Source organism: Chiroxiphia lanceolata, chromosome 9 (genome assembly GCF_009829145.1).
Source record: "Chiroxiphia lanceolata isolate bChiLan1 chromosome 9, bChiLan1.pri, whole genome shotgun sequence".
NCBI classification, from domain to species: domain Eukaryota; kingdom Metazoa; phylum Chordata; class Aves; order Passeriformes; family Pipridae; genus Chiroxiphia; species Chiroxiphia lanceolata.
Window position 1 is genome coordinate 12,071,455 of NC_045645.1, and position 21,061 is coordinate 12,092,515.

The window sequence follows — 21,061 nt, forward strand, 5'->3', positions numbered from 1 at the left end:
CAGCACATGGGACATGCAGGAGCTCCTCAAGCTGTAAACCTGGTTAAATGTCTGTTCTCCAGCTGCTATTTCTTGAGTAACTTCCTATGTTTTTCTAACGACTAAGCCAAGAATAAGGATTTTTGGGGGGTGATGGGGTTAGGAAGAATTCAAAACTATTTAAAACAAACTAGACAGACTTCTGGCAAGAAACAGTTAAAACAACAGAAAATTATTAATCTGAAACCCCATAAAACCAAAGCCACTTAAGTACTTCCAAGCTAATTGTAGAAATTCTACAGTCTGGGCAACCTAAATGCTTATCATGCCAGAAAATTCTCTTTTAAGAAATCCCCATTCTCCCCAAAGTTGGGCCTGATGATCTCCATGCTCCTGCTATTTTTCTATATTTCAGATACTCCAATAAGTCTGATCCAATACAAAATATTCTCCAGCAATTAACTTGAGATCTAAAATACTTTCACAGTATTTAATTATGAGTGGGGATGTTACCTGTATTATTATAAACCCTTCAACACACAGGAAGTTCAACATATTAGACAACAACTTCATTTTAAAAATATTTTTTCTGTGGATGCTTCATATCATACATGCATTTGTACATGAACAACAAAAAGTCCAGGGGAAGAATTACTAAACATACAAAAATCTAGCTACCTAAAAGCTCTCCCAAGTACAGACTATATTATACATGGATTGCTTTTGATTTCTTGGATTGCTAGGAGTGATTCCAGAAAGAGAAATACCTTTCACTCACACTGCAATACTACTCAAAAAACATCCATGTTTCCATGCAGAGACCCACTGCAGAACAGGGTATTTATTTCAGAGCACTTGCAGCCTTGCTTTATGTAGTGTGAATCTTAAACAGCAAAAAAAAAGGGTAAGGTGAGAAATGTGAGATATTATTTATCTCATCCACCTCTGGAAAGCAGCTCTTAAAAAATAAGTTTTATATGGTGTAAATAACTGCACAAACCTTAACATAGTAGAATCACATCCAGGCAATCTCTGGACCTAATTCCCTCTTTCTCACTTAATCTGAGCTAGATGACAAGTAAATCCACTGCAGCACAATGAGTTACATCAGAAAACAGTACAAGATGAGAATCAAGTCATGTGAATCATCTGGGAATATTTTGCCCTTCCATAGCTTATCAAGGAGCTGCACAACCTGAACACCCAGTGCTCTTAAGTGTGGTAAATCCTTTCATACTCCCGAGGCAACAAAAGGAATCAAACAACACAAACAAGTAGCAATTTGAGCCCTTATCAAGATTATGACCCAAAATTAATCTTTTAGAAAGCGTTGTGTGAAAAACACTACATCATCAATAACGTTTTATAACAGAAGGTCTGGCAGGTGGAAAAGTTCAGAGCCAGTTTAATCAGCAACGTGCCCGTCTCTCAGTTTTATCTTCCCAGATATCAACCTACATCTGTGAGGGGTTACGTTCGTGCACATACACAGTTTAATGATCAACCCACCGGCCGCCTCTTCTGAAATGAAGAGGAGTATAAATAGACCCAATTCTGCAACTCAGAGCAGCCACACAGCAAAAACTATTAGCAGGAAAGGTCTCTGCATCCTGAATGAGCAAAGAGAAAACATGAATATCACTCTGGTCCTACTATTCATGGCCCCCCTTGCTCTTTCAGCAGACAAGGATTATTTCTCCGTTGATTCTGCTGGATCTCCTGAGACCAAATCCAGATTTGCCATGTTGGATGATGTACGAATCTTGGCCAATGGACTCCTGCAGCTCGGGCACGGCCTGAAAGACTTTGTCCACAAGACCAAGGGGCAGATGAATGACATCCTTCAAAAACTTTACATTTTTGATAGGTCCTTTTACGAGCTCTCCCTGCAAACCAGCGAAATCAAGGAAGAAGAAGAACAGCTCAGGCAAACCACGGCTAGACTGCAGATCAACAACGAGGAGATAAAGAATCTCTCGCAGGAGATGAATCTGAAGATAGAAGACCTCATTCAAAACAAAATCCAGCTGCAAGAGAAAGTGTGGGGACTGGAGGACAAAGTCACCAAACTGGCCATCATCCAGCCTTTGATGCAAGAGACAAAAGAGATTTCTTCACTCAAAGTAAGTGACCTGTGAAAGGCCCTGACAGACAGAGCCCAAAGTTCACTCTAACGCCATTATCAATAGTTATGCAACAGAAGCTCGTGCTTTCCCTTCTCTTCACTGTCATACTATTCTGTATTTTGAGAAATCACTGCATTAATCTTAAAAGAATCACTGTCTTAATCTGATATATTGTACATTTTGCAGTAAAATTCCCATGTGAAATCAGTGAGAAATTGTGAAATTATAAAGCTCTGTATCATTTTCAGTATTTTTGCAAATCAAATTTAGGATATTTTGTTATCATGATGATAAAAAAGTCTTGTAATGGGGAAAATTATGTGATTCCCAAACTGATGAGCTGTCATCATCTCATCCCAAATCAATGCACTAGGAAATGACTGCTCAGTGTAGAAACAGGGAGTTTAAACCTTTAAAGAGGGGCAACTATAGAATCCATATATCCTCCAGGACCAAAGAATCTTACAAGTGTTGATAAAATTAATGTTTAGAGAATTATACCTGCAAGTATTTAGGTGGATATAAGGTTTTCTATGGAAAAAGAAGTGTTAACTGTATTTTGCAGAAGCATAAAAAGTCTAAGAAACTAGTTAAAGAAAATACTGAATGTTTCTGTCAAAGCAGGTGAAGCCCAATCTCCCAAATCCCAATCTAATACCCTAAATGCTGGGAATTGTTCTCTTTTTTGGTCAGTGACATACACCTAATTTGAATCAAGGGCCAATCCCACAGAACACAAATTGTTCTGGATGTGAAAACGGAAGGAAAGCAACAACAAAAATGGTCTACAAAGTAGTTTGTCTTGGAAAAAAATGGGTGATTATTACAGAAGGAAAGAAATTTGCCCCTTTAGAGGCAAAGCAGACACCCCTTTGAAGATCGACTTTGATGATCCTTGTGGGTCCCTTCCAACTCAGGATATTCTACAATTCTCTTGAAAAGGAAGGGCAATGACCAATAGTTTGTGATCTCAAAACTGGCCCCTTGACAAGAGTTACAGAGGTAGCACCACTGTGAAGGTCTTCTATTGCTCCTAACCACAACCTCTCTTCCTTCCTGCCCTCAGGCTTTTGTGGAGCAGCAGGATAATGACATCAAGCAGCTTCTCAAAATCGTGGAGGCCCAGCACGTGCAGCTTGACAGGCAGCACAACCAAATCAAGGAGCTGGAGGACAAGGTACAGGAACCATCTCTGCTCCTCTTTTCACCTCTCCTTACACTGAAAGAGTTGAGGGCCTCATTCAGTTTGGGGATGTAGAGGAGAATAGGAACAATTTTGAGCACAAACAGGTGCCCATTCAGGTGAGAGGCTGCTGTACTATGGTCAGGAACAGCTCTGAGAGATTGTCTCTCAACACCAGGCTGCTGCATTTTGTGACTGCTAATTTTGATTTTATCTTATTATCTATCATATTATTGCTCTTCCATTGGTCTTGAAGTCTCATTACTTTCTACCTCTTTCTGCTTTTCCAATATCCACTCCCCCAGGGAGCCACGTTCTGCAGTACATGTGTCACCGTAACACCGGGTATAACAGACATAGTCATATTTAACTTATTCCTAAGAGGAGGCTATAAAAGGAAAATGCATTTCAGCCTAAGGAACTGTGGGTTCTGTGCTCTTTAGATGTTGGTATTATTTGTGTAAGTGATGTCACCTGAGGAAATAAGTTAAATCTGTTTGCCCATTAAGGTGCTCCTCATGAGAATGGGTCATTTACTTGTCTCATGAATCCTACCTTGTCTGAGCAGTGGCTCAGTTGACATTCATGCACCTGAAATCCGCCAGTGTGGTGCTAAAGTTATTTTTATGTGGCAAATCGGGTATTCTAATGGATTACATTCACAAAAAAATTATTCTCAGCACGGTATTATTCAGCTTGATCCATGAACCTCATCATTTCAGAGCCTCGGGAAATTAAGTATAATTATGATTCTTTCAGCTAAATCACATAGAGCTCCAGGAACTCACAGAGAACTCCTTCACGGAGGAGCAACCAGAACCAGAGACTATCCCCTTTCCTGTGCTCAAAGCCACAGCTGGAAGATACAGATTTGATGGTGAGACCTCATCTCTCAGACATAACTACACCACACATTGCATTCACAGTATCCTCTGTGAAAGTTTTGAGTCAGTATTTAAGTCAAAGACTAAAAGACTCTCATGTTATACACAGGGGTGTGGGAAAGGAGCTACATTTCTTCCTTTGGAAAAAATACTGTCACCTATTTAGCACCACTACAGGTGTACTTGTCTCTGGGGTGACCCATGAGAACAAAGTCCAATAATGCAGCAATCCTGTCCTCAGGATCCATTCACCTCTTGTAAATATGTGCTGTGGCCATCCTTTAACCCATGTCTGTGTTGCAGAGTATGATCAGAGAACTAATTTACTTCACACCATCTAATTAAAAGATTCAGAAGAGCTTTCTATACAGTTGAAAGGCAGTGGTGAAGCCCAGCAGGGGAAATGGTATTTATAGGGAACTTTACATGGGGTAGAAAGTCCATTTGTCAGAGTCTAGTCTTAGGCCTTAGAAACTTTCCAGAAGTCTCCAAACCGAAACCTTGCCTACCTTAAAAAATACAGGCAGTTCAACCTATGTACAACTTGGCAGTATTATTATGCTCAAAGTAGTCTGCCCATTCCATGGCATTTATTATAAAACTCCCAATATGATAATTCTACTTTTTTTTTTTTTGTTCTCAACTTACCACACCTAAAACAGGATTTCTAAATGCCTGCTGTTTGCTTTCCCAGGTGCTGCTCCTGACTGCACTGCTCTCTATCACAGTGGTGAGCGGTTCAGTGGTGTTTACACCATTAAGCCCAACAGCTCAGAAGCCTTTGATGTCTACTGTGAAATGAAATTTGGTAAGAGCTGTGCCAGCAATAGTCTCATTTTCACATAAGTAGCTTCTTATAAGCCAAACAACTGTGTCTCATCACAAAGTACACAAAAACTTACCGCCGTGATTTATGTATCCTCTTGACTTCTCCTACTGGCCTGTCTGTGCTCTGAACTCAGGTTTTCCATATCCTGAAATCTCCTTAACACTGCTTTCATTCTTCACTCACCTTACTCACTTTTTGCTTATACCAAGGAAAGGACTTTCAATTATATTATATCAATTAAGTATATCAAAAGAACGAGCCCCTTTAGGCTATAGATAATGAAAATGGTAATTATAAAAGCCATTATATGGCAACCATGAATAGATCTCCCAGGGAAAAGCAAACAGTGGATGTGTAAATAGCCCCATATGGGGCTGCCCTGTGCAAAAAGCTCCTCTGCTTACATTGGTTGAAACTGGTGAAACGAGGGTGTCGTGACCTGGTCAGGAGAAAGGCCCCACTGAAGCTCCAGTGGCACTTCATCCCTCCTCCAGAGCTGTACCAGCAGCCAAGCACTATCAGCAGAGTGAGTCTGACAATCTGATCCAATGCCTAGAGCTTTTCACATCTCTTTTTTATCATTTTCTCTGTCTCTCAGCCCTCATAAATGAATGAAATCCAGTTAAGGTAGCCTATCAAAGCCAGTCCAGTGAGCTGAGTCACCACGAGCGTGGTGAGGACACTCTAACGGTCCCACATTCTCTTCAGCTGGGCTCACTTGAATTCCCTTCAGGAAGATTTTAAGTAACTCATTCTACCTCAAAATTAGAACACCCAAGAGCACACTCATAGACAGGCAATAAGGCCAAGTTGTGACTCATTTCCCCTTTCCACAGGCACCTCCTGGACTGTAATCCAGAAGAGAGTGGATGGATCACTGGATTTCAACCAAACCTGGGATGCCTACACAAAGGGGTTTGGTGACCTCAATGGTAAATATGCCTTTTTTTGTCTCTTTGTATCAATTGATTTGAGAAGCTGAATCTTCTTATGGAGAGGTGTTCACATGAGAGCAGGTAAAACCTGCAGTAAAATCTGAACAGGTGACTGATTCAGCAGACTACCACAAAGCACTTACCAGAACACACAACTCAGTAAAATTCTCAAAGACACCCCTTCAAATGTGTGTTTAGAAACTGAATCAGGCCAGAATGCTTTAAATGCTATTTTATCAAGATTTTACTACTGATAAAAGCACCATCCAAAGCCTTTAAAATATTCACAAACGCAAAACCTCACAAAGTTTCTGTCACTACTTTCTCTCAACCTCTGCAATCCTGTTTCCCCTAAAACCATGACAAGAATTTTTCCAGCCTCAAGAGACTCGAATGCTGTGTTTGCTCCCCTGGGCAAACACATCTGGCTCCTCTGTGCGGTGGCCAATCCCCTCCATGGTGGGATAGGGTGAGGAAACACCCACATTCCCCCGTTAATCATCAACTCCAAGGAATCTGCAGCACCAAGAGCTGCCCAACAGCAGCTCTTTGCCCATCCAAAGTATTTTCCTTATTTTTCTCACAGAATTAGATGAGACTCCTTTTGTTTAGAAAATATTTTTACTTTCTAGGCACAGCGCAGATCTAAACCTCACCAAGGTGGGCAGCAGCATTGACTTATTTCCACATCTTTTACAATAAAGAGCTGCTGTATCTCAAACTTTGCCTCAATTTTGAGACAGTAACTCACAACTGAGGTAGATTTTCACCTGTACAGTTTTACTGATCATATTGAAAGCTATAATTGCCCCTTGAGTAGTCTCCAATTCCCAAATACTACACCAAGATTAAGCCACATCTTTTCAGTGTCAGGTTTTACATTGTTCTCAGTTATGTCCTACTCAGTGGACATCCTACTCCTTCTGAGGTGATCAAATATACCAGGTTACTGCTACTAACCTGTAAATGGTGGGACTATTTTACTCAACCATCTTATCTTCTATGGCTTTAAATGCCAGCTGCACACATGGCACTCACATTCAGCCACACTTTCTACATATGGCAATTACCTGCACTGATAATCACCTACTTAATGAATATAATATATGAAACTAATTAAACTAATTTCCAAGAATTCTAGTAAAAGAAAAATTCCCTTTTTACACAAGGGAACCCAAGTTTAGTTCTGCAGCTCGTTCCTTAGAAAATGCAACAATTGCCATTAGGTTTTATGTATGTCATTTGCTTCATTTGTCACACAGTTCCAATTACATGTTTTAAATGTCTCCCTCTCAGAGTTTCACATGAGGTGGGAAAGTTAAAGAGAGAAGCTCCAGTTCATTTATATCTCTTGCTTTTATTGATCATTGGTGTGCAATTAAACAGAAGTAAACAAAAAGAATGTAGCAGCAGACCTCTGCAAAGATCAACAGTCCCCAAGACTCAAATTATTGATTTTATTAAAGCAATTAATAAATCCTTTTAAATACTATTTTCACACATACTACCTACAGGTTATCTGTAAAAGCAAACTCAATAGCAGTGTGAAAAATGTGAGTTTTTAGGGAAAGTGTATCACACAGCCCTTTCCCCACAAACTTCTGTCCCTCGTCCTCAGCTCTGACATCTCCCAGGTCTGCCTTTGTGCAGATTACTTGAACATATATTTTCAAATATTTATATTTTAAAGGTGAACAAGCTGAGGGATGGGTTAAAGATCTGAAATACATGGTGTATTTATGCCTAATTCCACATTAACAACATTTATTTACTCTAACTTTGCAGAGGAATTCTGGCTGGGCCTGAACAAGACCTATTCCATCACTAAACAAGGGGATTATATCCTACGGATTGAGCTGCAGGACTGGAAAGGAAACAAACGTCACATTGAGTACTTGTTCAGCTTGGGAGGCCCCGACACCAACTACACCCTCCAGCTTTCCCGGATCTCCGGGAGCATTCCCAACGCCCTCCCAGAGCAGACAGAGCTGCAGTTCTCTACTGCAGACCGTGATGTGGACACAAAACACGACTCCAACTGCCCACAAAACTTCCTAGGTATCAGTATGCTGGGAATATTAACATAGGAATTGCTTTGTTGCACGAATTATAGGATCATAGAATCCTGGAATGGTTTGGGTTGAAAGGGACCTTAAAGTTCACCTAATCCACACCCCTGCCATGGGAAGGGACACCTTCCATTTAGACCAGGTTGCTCCAAGCCCCGTCCAACCTGGCCTTGGACACTTCCAGGGATGGGGTAACCACAGCTTCTCTGGGCAACCTGTGCCAGGGCCTCACTGTCCTCACAGAGAAGAAATTCTTCCCAATACCCCATCTAACCCTGCCCTCCTGTGTAAATTACCAACATCAGAAACAGAACAGGCAGCACAAGTTGAAATAAACCCCCACCATGAGATTTTGAGCTATGAAGCCAAGGGCAGTCTCTGCTCTGATGCTTGGTCTGGTGTGGCAGCCCTAGGTGGGATTGTTTAATGCCTTCTTGCAAGAAAACACAGAAGACAAACTGCCTCTTAACTCCATTTTAACTACAACCCAAAAGTTAAGAATGACAGTGAGGTTCCATTCAAAGGCAGATTTTAGTTGTTTGTCAAGTATACATATTATAATCACTTTCAAAAGAGCAGGAGATGCAAGGCTCCTTAGAGATAATTTGTTTAAAGGGTTCTTAATGCTTTGATTTTCTAGAGCTTCTATGTTTGCCAGTTTATAGGAAAAAGCAAACAATTGAAAAAGCAATTAAATGATTAAACCAGAGGATACAGAATTGCCCTCCAGGCACCTGCTTCATGCAACATTTTGTACATCCTCCTAGGCTTGAAAATTGTGAATGTCTGAAACAATGCCCAGAGTGTCACTCAGCTCTTGGGTTCAGTTTTGGGTTCCCAGCAAGGGATCCAAGGAAGACACTGAGGGGCTGGAGCACGTCCAGAGAAGGGAACAGAGCTGGGGAAGAGTCTGGAGCACCAGTAGCAGCTGAGGGAGTGGGGAGGGGCTCAGCCTGGAGGAAAGGAGGTTCAGGGGGGACTTTCTGGCTCTCTGCAACTCCCTGACAGGAGAGTGGAGTCGGGGGAGATCAGGCTCTGCTCCCAGGGAACAAGGGACAGGACAAGGGGAAACGGCCTCAAGTTACACCAGGAGAGACTTCGATTGATATGATGGAAAACCCCTTCATAGAAAGGGTTATCCAGCCCAGGGCAGTAGTGGGAGCTCCATCCCTGGAGGAATTTAAAAGGCATGTGGATGTGGCACTTGGGGATATGGGTTAGTGGTGGCCTTTGCAGTGCTGGGGGAATGGTTGGAATCAGTGACTTTAGAGGACTTTCCCAACCTAAATGGTTCCACGGTTTGGTGTATACTGGGTAATCGTCAATTCTAGAGTCTAAAGCAGATTTATGCTGCAAACAGGAGCTGTTCCTCAGAAACGGAGCAGCATGTCAGAGTACAAGTGGCAGTAACTGACATTCCCACATTGTTCCTTAGGAGGCTGGTGGCACAGTGAGTGTGAGGAAACCAACCTGAATGGGAAATACGTCACACCAAGGTCCAGAGCAAGACTAGACAGAAGAAAAGGCCTGTACTGGAAGCCTAAGAAAGGAAGATACTACTTGCTCAAGTCAACTAAAATAATGATACACCCAACGGATTTAAAAAGCTTTGACTGAGGGCTCGACTTGATGCATTTTAATTCAGAACATACTCACTGAACATTACCACATCAAAGGACTCCATGTTTTGTTTACTAACAGATGCCTGTCTCAATCCATACCCTGTATGGAGTCTTCTCCAATACATAAACCTGAGGCATCTGAGATGGTCTTACAATACCTTTGGTGAGTATTTTTATTCCCTCAAGCCTCAACGTCAATGTGGAGCTTTTACCTCCCCAGGATGAATTCTAATGCTTCAGAGTCAACCACTTACTCATGTACTGAATAATATTGCTTGGGGGAATGGGTTTTCAGGCTGTTGCATTTGGGTTTGGGTTGTGTAGTAGGGAAAACAAAAAGTGTTTCAGGAAAAAAAAGGGCTGGCATGATGGTATGGAAAAACATTTAGGTGTTAACCTGTAGGGAAAAAAAGAAATTTTGTTTCTTAAAGTAACTAATTTGATGTTCAGTTCATTTTACTGTTGTAGAATGTTTTTGTGAGCAAATGGAAGATGGGTAATTCCCCCTTGTAGGGCTCTGTGTACTCCCAGGCAAGTTCTCAGCAGTGTAGCTGAGGCCAATCATCTCTGGAGCACTGTACTCACACAGTTATAGGTGTGTGCACACACACATCAGTGAGCCAGAGCGCAGAGTGATCTTTCAGATACCACACTGAAAAATAACTTCACGACTACGACTTCTCATGGGAAATGAATCAGAGCCAACCCTTTGTGACTTCTTAGTACAACCAACTAAGAAACAAAATGAAAGACCAAGTGAGAACACAACAAAACGCCTTTCAAACAGAGAACAGCTGCCTGTGGGGCAACTCCAATGGGGCCAGTGGTACCAACCCACACACCCTGTAGGCACAGCCCATGTGACAGTGTTGGTCCAGCTCCTGAGGACATTCCCGTGTTTAACTTCAGCTGCAGGACACTCTAAGGATCAGTGCTGAGGGATCCAGACCCCAATTCTGCAGTTACAGTGAGTCATATTGACTTGTCTATCTCACCCAACCCTTGTACAGTACAGATTTTTTATCTCAACATTTGCAACCACACAGAAAATGGTTTTAAATTGTAATTTTCCAGAGCAAACCAACTGTGAACAGAATGTGCTAATTACAGAAATACCAGAAAGAATACTTTTACTTCTCATGCATTTATTATAAAGAAGAGATCAAGCAGTGATGCTTATTTGTACTGGTGTATCGTAAGGTTTCATTACCTGTCCAATAAATAAATAAATATAACTTTTCAAAAGACACAATATGGAACTTGACTAAACTCTTCTTATAAACTTTGGATTATAAAAATTTGGCTTGTATCTAAATTTTACAAAAAGAAATAATGGATTTGGTAAGATGGTGAAATTACTCAGCTGAAATTACTCAGACATGTAATGTCTTCAAAGATACTGTGAAAAAGCTTTAAATTAACAATGAACAGAAATCTGCTCCCTGTCTGGTCTTAGTTATAGAAAGGTTATTGTTTTTCAGGATATTCAGAAAAATTTCTTATCTTCCAAAGATTTTTTTTCAGGCATTGTAAACAAAGAAATTGCTTTTAAATCAAAATGGAAATATGAATGAAAATGTTATGTATTTTCTCCATTTTTCCTTACTTAAAAGAAAAAAAGTTACTGAAAGTGTCAGAAAGTAATAAAACCAGTAATAGAATGATGACTTTAGCAGACAGATAAAGGACAAATCCGACATAAAACTGAAAAGAATTCAACTAAATGCCATCTTGAATTCTGGGAAACGGTGAAATCTCTCACGTGCTCTTATGCACAGCCAATTTTGGTGAAAATATGTCTGTCCCTTCACAACTGTGTATCTTCTGCTGTGTCACTCTGAACCCTCTTAGTGCCTCTGGCACAGCAGATCTACCCAGATACCAAGTTTTGCAGGTGATAAGGTAGGAATTTCTAGACTTGCCAGACTGAGGCCCTGAAACGTGAAATGTATTTCAAAGCTCTGACCTGTATGTGGTATTTGGAACGTAGACATCCCTGGCAGGAAACTCCAGGATTTCTCTTGTAGGTCTGACTCTGCTGTCTGGATAAAGCTTGACTTGCAGCAGCTCTGGAGTGAGACAGTAGTGGGGGTTCTCTGGAGCTGGAGATATGTCTATCTTTAATTGAGCTGTAAGAAGAAAATTATTTTATTACAATAAATAGAAATTATTTAAACAAAAAAAGCATAACCATGCTTTCCTTCTTCTGATTAATATACTACATATTAATTCCATAAATAAACAAATGATAAATTACAGTCGATGTGGATCTGTTAAAAACAATTATCAGTGAGTCAAACTGATATCTAGGGCAATTGGGGGACCAGATAATAAGGACTAACAGGAAATATGTATCATAACAAGTCACAGATGATTTTTTCATAGGCAAACTGGGGAAATACAGTGTAGATAATGCTCCTGTGAGGGCCAACTATTGTTACAAACAAAAGAAGGGTATAGAGGAAGGGTTGAAAAACTCTGAGACTTGTCAGGCTACAAAAGAGGGTGAACAGCATAAACTAATAATGGTATTCAAGTGCTTGAAAGGTTGTGATCACTGCCCTGAGGCCATGGTAGACCACAATCAGTTTAATTTGCAGCAAGATAATTTTGCCAAGTTTTCTTAAAGCTTAACCTGAGTGCAAGGACAGCTGAGTGCTGGGGAGATGATCCAAGGAAGCAGCAGGATTGCTGTCACTGGAGATTTTTAAGAACAGGTTAAGTAAATATTGTCAGGAATAGCACAGGTCAAGGACCAGTTTCACTGCTGGTGTGCCAGCGTTTCTGTTTCCCTTTCTCAAGCAGAGGTGGAGTCTGTTCCTACTAACCCAGGAGAGGGATCTCCTTTTGGATAGAGAGGGGAAAACAGGGTTCCTCAGTCTCTGCTGGGTTTTGGGCACTGGGATTTGCATCCTGCTCTCACAGATACTACTCTCAGTGTGACAGGAGCTGCATGTGCACCTGTACCAGTGAAAAACCTGCCAAAACGCACCTTAGTGCTCCTGGTCTGCTATGGATTGGTGTCAATGACTTCTTTAGGGTTCCTGGGTGACAACACCCAAGAACTGAAGGAAATTGGGACGGATTAACCAAATACCTTAACATGTGACCCAAAAAGATCCCCTTTGATACCTGTGATGGGTCTCAATCTCCGCAGCACCGATGACGGGCGTCTCATGTCAGCCAGGAACTTGTACAGATCCTCATCACTCAGGCGATCGCCCTCCTGTTGGGGTAGGAAGAATTTGGTTATCTAAACAACCCACCAGAACGGCCAGAGAGCAAATAAACCATCTCACACTACAGTCTCTTTCCTCTGACATCAAAATGTACCATCCCAGAATAAGGTGTTAACATTAACATGTTAAATTACACTTCATTTCTCCATCCTTTTCCCTTCCTTTATCCCTTATTAATCATCATGACAGCTACAGGAACTTTTAATTGAAAACCTTTTCTCTCCCCATCAATATTATCTTTTTCAAAACTGAAAATGGCTGTTAAGAGATTTCCCCAAAAATATCCATTTTTTAGAAAGTATAATAGTTTGAAAAAGTATCTGTCATTCAGGTAGTGAGCCTCATTCCTTCTCCTCTGCCCTTCCTTTGGGATGAGCCTAAATGAATCTTACTTTCCAGAAGTGTTAAGAAACAGTGGGAAGTGGAAGGAGTGTTGTCAGTCTTCCTTGTACCACATTCGAGTAGCTCAGAGTTTTGTTAATTTTGCAAACGTTACAGAAAACATGCCTCTGCCACTCTTTAACTACCCCAAAGCAGAAGCTATCTGCTAAAAAAGGTAATAAATCACAAAGAAAAAAAAAAAAAAAGGCAAATGGAAGGATAAAAACACTGGGTAGTATTCAACTAATTAGACTTAAGAAAAAGAAGATAAGAATCAGAAATTTAAAATTTTAATGTTTGGCAGTTTTTTAAGGGCAAATTAATAAAACAAGCTGTTTCAAAGCTGTCAAGAGAAAACAACCTCAAAGTAAATAAATACATGCTTTTTAAATCCTTGATAACTTAGTGGCCAGTGTGAAATGGTGTTTTACACCAGTTTTATTCCAACAAGGGCTGCAGAGCAGGTCAGGGGAAAGGCTGCATTAGCAATGCAGTAATGCTTTTTTTGCCTTACTTTTTTTCATTGCAGAATTGGATTTTATTAATCTCCCAAGTAAAAGGAGCTTCCAGTGCTGTTCTGTCACTGACACAGAGCCCCATTTCACTCCTACTGAGTTTCATGGACACAGAGAGCACCAGAGGCAGGAGCGACCCTCACTTACATGCTCTGCACCAGTATGACCTGATGTCCCTGATGACATTTCTCCTTATCACTACTGTATTTAAGACCAGACTTTGGATGGCTCCCCACAGTGCAAGTGGCACATAAACAAAACAATTAAGAAAAAAGGAGAAAAAAAAAAAAGAGCTTAGCCAACTTTCAATGGATAGAACACAAATCTTTGTATTCTCAATGAGCAAGAAATCAGACCAAAAGATATCTGCTGGTCACTGTAAAATCTGGTTTTATACGCAAAGGTGACACTGAAATAAAAAGTTTTCTTAACAAGATGTGGCACTAAGCAAATCTTAGAAAACGGTTTCAGCTCATTACTTTTTGCTAAGCTTAACTAAAAATTTTATTCCATTAAATCATGTTTTCTACTTCTTCTTGGGAAAATCCCAAGCTCTGGCTTAGAAGAGCTGCCACTCAGCAAAGCAGCATCAGAAGCAGAATGCTTTGGTTTCTTAGGGATCCCTGGATGTGTCCAGAGAACTGATGTCAACCTCAAATCACACTGAGGAACCTGGTTCTGAGCCTGCTGATGTTTCAATCACCCAGTGAAACCAAAGGAATCAACTGACCATCACAGAATGGTTTGCGTTGGAGGGGACCTTACAGCCCACCTTGTTCCACCCCCTGCCATGGGCTGGGACACCTTCCACTAGACCAGGTTGCTCCAAGCCCCATTCAGCCAGTGACTTTTCCAGTGCATGTTAGAAAAATCTGGAGCAAGAAAAACTGATGTTCTTCTGTGAGGACCCAGTTCTGTTAATTGTAGTGGTTAAGTCACTAAGCCATAACAATGCTTTAGCATTCAAGTCAAAAGCAGCCAATTTCAAGTTCCACAAGATAATTATTCACAAATTTATTGAAAGAATCCATCAATTGACTGTGGACCCATTACTGGCAGAATATATTATATAATATTATATAACTGGAAGAAAGTAGGCTATTGGGTAGAAATATCTGTGAGGCCCTGGCACAGGTTGCCCAGAGAAGCTGTGGCTGCCCCATCCCTGGAAGTGCCCAAGGCCAGGTTGGACAGGGATTGGAGCAACCTAGGACAGTGTAAGGTGTCCCTGCCCATGGCAGGGTGTTGGAATGAGATGAGCTTTAAGATCCCTTCAACCCAAACCATTCTGTGATTATATGATAATTAATATATGATACAATAAACCCACTGCATGATGTTCAAGATCCCCCTGTGATCAGGGAAATATTACAAGCATCACAAATAAGTCATTCAGGTCTAAAGTGACTTCAAATGATCAAACCCCTCTGTCCAAGGAACAACTCCTTAATTAGACAGCTTCACATCTTACCTGTTTGAAGAAGTTTGTCACTGTCAGAGTAGCTGGTCTAAAACTGGTCAGGTTGCAAGCCTCATCCCCACTCGTGGTTCTCTCCAAGGAACGCCTCCCAACAATACTGGAATTCCTCCTCTCCGACCACGATCCTTTACGTTCTGCAAAAAATAAAAAGGGGAAAGAAATTAAAAAAGAAAGAAAAACAACAGTCCAAGAGCCTACTTTTGTTCCAGCCAGGATTTCCTTGATTGAGGATGGCAGAAGAGGTGGTTATGCTCAGGCAATCCCATCCCAGAGGCTGTGAAGCACAGCTGACTCCTGCTCCTCTCACAGCAACCTCACCACAATGCCTTACTGCTATTATAAAGGTCTTTATCATGCTGAGATTTATGTATTTCTCTTGCTCTGAAAGATGATGAAGTTGGCAGTTTTGGGGATGCTGAAGAGCAGTTTCAGATGAGCTATGCGGCTCACAAAGATTAATCCACTCCTTTGGAAAATGTTCATCAGCCTGGAACACTCTCTCAGTCTTAGAAGCTTGGTTTTAAATAATATAACAGATGGTTTGCTTGTAAAATCCTTGAAAGATAAATCCATTTGTTATCATGGACTTTTCTGTTTTAGTTCAACCATGACCCCAGACTATCAGAAGGCCCAGGGCGGGGGGGAAGCGATAAAAGGAGCAATGGCAGCTACAGGGTATGAATCCAGACTTCAGTAAACTCTGGACTTGCCCACATTTCCTCATGCAGGTGCCAAGGACTGTACCTCCCGTGCCAACTTCGACTTCCGTGGAATCTCTTTCCAAGCTCCCAGCGCTGCTCACGATGTTCATCAGATGAATGGCTGTCCAGGCAAAAGGCATCCGATACTTGCCGAGTCTCTGGCAAAACTGCTCTGCCTGGCCTTTCAGTTTTTCCAACTTTTCCTTATTCTGTGAAGAAAATAATTCAATTCAAGATATTAAAAAGAGAAGAACAGGAACAAAGGTTCATTTAGCAAAATAAGTGAGGAATGATGGTGTCTTTTCTAACTCCCAACGACTGTTTCAATAGCACCTGCTAGAAGAGGATCACCAAGTGCTGTGGAAATGCAACTTCTGCTTCCCAAAACTGCCCTCAGGCCACCAGAGACAGGACAGTCTGTCAGAGCAGCTGTTTCATGCTTTTAACCCTTCTGAACGGCCTGTCAAATCTCAGTGAGCTCATCTGCCCACTGCTCCTTCAAAAACATCTGAATTTTCCTCTCTGAAGTCTGAAATGGCCTTTCCTAATGTCAATTTATGCAGCAGGTACTCAGATCATCTCTAGTTGCATAGGGAACTCAAAACATTGCTCAAATAAGTAGTATCATACTTTGTTGAGGAAAGAAGGGAGTAAAAGAGGATTTTTCCATAATTCTGCATATTGCTCTTTAGCAATTTTTTGCTTTAGAAAGGTTGTTACCTACAAGACTTTAAGAAAACCTCAGACAGGGACTGGGTAACAACAGAGAAACAGCTGCGGCTCTAGATCAGGACATGCTTAAGCACTTTGAAGGAGATGTTGAAAATTATCTTTTCACCCATGCTTGGGGCATCTTGCAAATCCAATTCCAAAATTTCACTTAGGAACACAGGAAACGGAGTTTTTTCACTTTTTTTATCTATACACCTGAGGTGAAAAACATTTATTTTTCATACTGTGGTACAGTGATATAAAGACAGACACAGACAAAAAAAATGTAAACTTCTTCACCTAAAATATATCTGAACTTCAGGAAGGAAATATTTTATTAAGAATTTGGTTAAAACTAACAAATGAACATCCCAGTTCCTTTGAAAAAGCATAATGGAAAGGCTCTGATCGCAAGGGCTGGAACCTCTGGTTTGCCCTTCATCCAGTCCTCACTGTTACCTTTCGATGTCCACTTGGCTCAACCCAATTGTACACAAAATCAGGAACCATTTTTGATACTCTTTTATAACCCTTCCAGAGGAAAGCAGAAGTGATGGGGTTAAGCTGCAGAAGCAGTGGAAAAGTCAGAAATTTTACTGCAAATTCCCATCCAAGGCTGCCTTGACTTGACCCAGCTGTAAGCACAGAGTTGATCCTTTGGGATAGGGGATCACAGATGACTGAGCTTGATGGAAACCATACATCTCCCCTGCCAGCTACAAAAACTGGTGACCTTTAAGAACTCTACCCCAATAAGGCATCAAGGTCCAAAGGTCTTTGACTTTTTTTTGGCCTTTAGAATAGGATTAGTTTCTTAATTAAAAACGGATCCTCTTAAAGGCAGAAAGAGTATCAATGGCTTTAACAGCCATTGTAAGTAAGTCCAAGGTAAAAGAAAATGCTTTATGTTAATAACAAAATAGTTATTAAGTGCTTGTAACAAACTTAAACAAAACATTCTTACCTTTGCTGCATCAGATTCTTTAAAAATCATATAAGGCTCTGCACACTCCCCAATATCTCCCTGCTGTAATACCTTTTCCAGCTGAAAAGGGAAAATAAACCATTATAAGGACACGTATCCAGCAAGGATTGTTAAATTAAACAAACACTGGGAAGCAAAAACATTCTTTCACAAAAGTTAAAGCTTGATTTCCCTTTGTGAGTCAGGGAACAAGCACTGCACTCGAGTTGTTAAAACCATTAAGTTCCCAGATTTCCAGCTATAACTGAATCACAAGTGTAAAATACAGGTCCAAAGGGAACATATAAAAGTTTGGGTTTGAGCTGTTCTAGAGCCACTTTCAGCTCATTTTTAAGGTTTTAAAGACAGCTTACACTATCTTCAGCATTATCACTTTAAGAGTTCTGTTCTTATCTCTATTCTCCATAATAAGGTCCTATTGCAGCAGCGTAAACAGGTGACATGGATGCGCTCAGGGAAAACAAGCATTATTTTAAATCAGATAAAAATATCAAATAATGAAATCAAAAATTAATCAAATCAAATAATTAAAGTTAGCCACAGAGTCTATGTTTGCTGCTCAAGTCTCTGAGTAACAAACTACTTAACACTCAGTTCCTGATAGAAATATCTCCCCTATCACATGCCTGAAAACTGTTCCTCTCCAAACCATCCTGGCCCTTCCTCCCACATCCACCACTCTGCACATGCTGTTACAAGCTCAGAATATCTCTAACTTCTCCCATGTGCCATTCATACTTCTCTGTTAGTAGAACTCCAAGAGACTACCACAAAGTAAGGAACAAAACTACTTTCCATCAAATCTTGCATTCTCTGCTGAGTTTACCAGTAATTCCAATTGTCTGAAAAGTGATTTCCCAGTAAGACCCATGTAAAAATTCACCCAATAAGACACACAACACATCTGTCTTATTTATCCCTGATTATATTATTTTCATCATCAAATCAAAAAAACAGCTACGCCACCAGCTCCTCTTGGATCACTGGTTTTACAAGCACTAATGTGCATTTAGAAGCTCTCTTGTCCAGATCCTCATAAATATGGGATTCTCCCTCATATCTTCTAAAAATCAGAGGAGTGATTCTTCCCTGTGAGGATGGTGAGGCCCTGACACAGGTTGCCCAGAGAAACTGTGGCTGCCCCATCCCTGGAAGTGTCCAAGGCCAGGATGGACAGGGCTTGGAGCAACCTGGGCTAGTGGAAGGTGTCCCTGCCCATGGCAGGGGGTGGGACTGGATGAGCTTCCAACCCAAACAATTCTGTGTTTCTGTGACTCTATGAATACCTGTGCACAGGCAGAACATGATTTTCACAAAGAATTCAGAAAATCATGCCACAAATTGCAGATGAGAATATGCTTCAACACTACTAAAAGCCTTACTCTCACCTGGGATTCTTTTTGTCATGCCACAAAGCCTTAATTCATTTTCAAAAGATTATTCCTTGTGCAAGAAGCAGTTCCTGAAGAACACGCACACTGCCTATGGTCTGAAAGTATGTCCTGAATTCCCCTTTTGACAACAGGATGATTTTTATGCAGAGACCAGACAAAAAGCCTGACTCAAATGCCATTCTGAATGAGCAACATTTGTGTGCTCACTGAATCAAATAAAAGAAGAGAGAATAACTTTTATCTTTGTATACTTTATTCCAGGAGTGACCAATGTTGCATTTTATTTCAGTTATGGATCTCACTCCCTTAGCAATTTCGGTTCTTAAATACATCTGAAAAATCTGGCTTAAGGGTATGTGTCATTTTTTTAAATGAGATTCAGATCAATATGTATTTTTAAATCACTGACTTATCTATCATCCTAAGGAGTCAGCACATTGTTTCATAGGAAAACCAAGGTCAAGCCTGCTTACGCTGATTTATATCATCAAGCAAACCTTTGTGCTCTTCTCAGTTTCAATGCACATCTCCACTGAACTGTTGCTGTTACAAAGGAACTTAAGTGAGAAAATCTGAAATGAAGCAGAACTGTGGTGCCACTGTTTACACTACTGAGAATAGAATCCTGCTCTCCAAAGGCAAATAAATGATCCGGTCAGCCAGATCTGCTTCTATTTTATTTTAAATAAAAAACAAGAGGCAATATCAATTTAAATTTCTCTGGCATTTCTTACCTTTATTACTAGAAAGACATCTTGAGAGGGGTAAGTGATAGAAAATATGGCAGATCTGGCCAGTGTGGATATAGCAGCAGGGGGGACATGAGGCCGAAGCATTCCCTTCATTTGTTCAGAATTTAAATCGAAGTAGAAATTCTCTGAAATCTAAGGAAGAAATTGGGGAGCTTCAACCACTAGTTATACTTTTTTTTTTTGGTAAATTCTTCATAAACACAACAGTTTTAAAACACACATTAAAAAGTCCTCCTTTCAAACCATGCATAAAAAGAAAAAAACCAGTATTTTTAATTGAGAAATCAAGGCAGGACAGTGGAAAAGGACAAAGAAAATGGAGCAAACAACACAAGCTACCTATAAAATTTCTTTCAGCTCCTGTAAGGAATGTAATTCCATCACAGGACTAGGAACATCATTGCTATCTGAGTTGAAAACACCAAGGTATCAAAATACAAACAGAAAGAGAAAAAACAACATATCTTTAAAGACAGACAGTGAGTTTTCTACACTGAAACACCTAATCCTCGACTGCATCAAGGCTTCAAAGCCAAAAAGGATGTGAGCTGGTTATCAACACCAGAGGTCACTAAAGAACTTACTACTCAGAGCAAAAAAAATGGGAGTAATGAGATGATAAAATTGGCTTATGAAATGTGATTTAAATATTAAACAAAGTTCACATAATATTCCACATACTCTCATCTACATAACTTAAATCTCAATGCATTAAATTCAGGTCTTAAAGAGATAAATGTCAAAATGCATATTTTTAACATTTTTCTCTCCACTACTGCTAATATCTAGAATAAGGAAAACCAAGAGACGCTTTAAATATTAAATACAGAACATAAATAGCCCAATAAATGTATTTTGCATTTTAAATAACGTAGATCTTGAAAGGACTCCTCAGTTTTGTTTAGATTTCAGCAATTTTAGCATGTATGACTTTTTTGTGCATTATTCAAGTGTTACTTGACCCACACCATGGTGAGTCACGAAAAAGAGATTAAGAAAGTCATAAAAACCTAATCTAAATAAAAGGTTTCAGTTACCTAAGTGGAGAAGAGACTTTTGAAAGCCAAAATTCAAATATATATATATTTTTATTTTTTTTTTTCTGATTTCAGGCATTCACATATTAGATAATATTTTTAGAAAAGTGGTTATACTTCAACTGCTTTACTAAGCAGAAGAAGAATACACAAGATGGCTCATGAAATGCCTTCATCATTCTTCCAAGCACCAGTATGTCACTTTGTTTCCAGCATTAATTCCTTCCTTTTTGCTTTTA

General features: G+C 40.2%; 2 protein-coding genes across 17 annotated transcripts in view; one reads left to right on the forward strand and one right to left on the reverse strand.

Annotated features, from left to right (window-relative positions):
- The window catches only part of DOCK7 (dedicator of cytokinesis 7), a 96,022-nt gene that overhangs the window by 45,992 nt on the left and 28,969 nt on the right, over window positions 1–21,061 (reverse strand). For all 14 annotated transcript variants that reach the window (XM_032696896.1, XM_032696895.1, XM_032696892.1 and 11 more), the window contains exons 9-14: window positions 19,768–19,917; window positions 17,619–17,699; window positions 15,987–16,152; window positions 15,234–15,376; window positions 12,760–12,853; window positions 11,594–11,756 (exon numbers count right to left, since the gene is read on the reverse strand). In XM_032696896.1, the coding sequence (XP_032552787.1) occupies window positions 11,594–11,756; window positions 12,760–12,853; window positions 15,234–15,376; window positions 15,987–16,152; window positions 17,619–17,699; window positions 19,768–19,917 (797 nt within the window). The remainder of the gene's footprint in view (window positions 1–11,593; window positions 11,757–12,759; window positions 12,854–15,233; window positions 15,377–15,986; window positions 16,153–17,618; window positions 17,700–19,767; window positions 19,918–21,061) is intronic.
- Window positions 1,506–15,941, forward strand: ANGPTL3 (angiopoietin like 3). 3 transcript variants are annotated; one of them, XR_004358623.1, is made up of 8 exons: window positions 1,506–2,102; window positions 3,172–3,282; window positions 4,048–4,165; window positions 4,867–4,980; window positions 5,838–5,933; window positions 7,722–7,994; window positions 9,441–9,790; window positions 15,843–15,941. XR_004358623.1 is itself a non-coding variant. In XM_032696899.1 (7 exons), exons 1-7 carry the CDS (start codon window positions 1,506–1,508, stop codon window positions 9,620–9,622), a joined length of 1,491 nt encoding a protein of 496 aa, XP_032552790.1. In that variant the 3' UTR covers window positions 9,623–10,052. The 3 variants fall into 3 exon arrangements, 1 of the variants encoding a protein (XP_032552790.1); XR_004358622.1 differs by lacking the exon at window positions 15,843–15,941 and adding an exon at window positions 13,777–14,952; XM_032696899.1 differs by lacking the exon at window positions 15,843–15,941 and having other exon boundaries at window positions 9,441–10,052.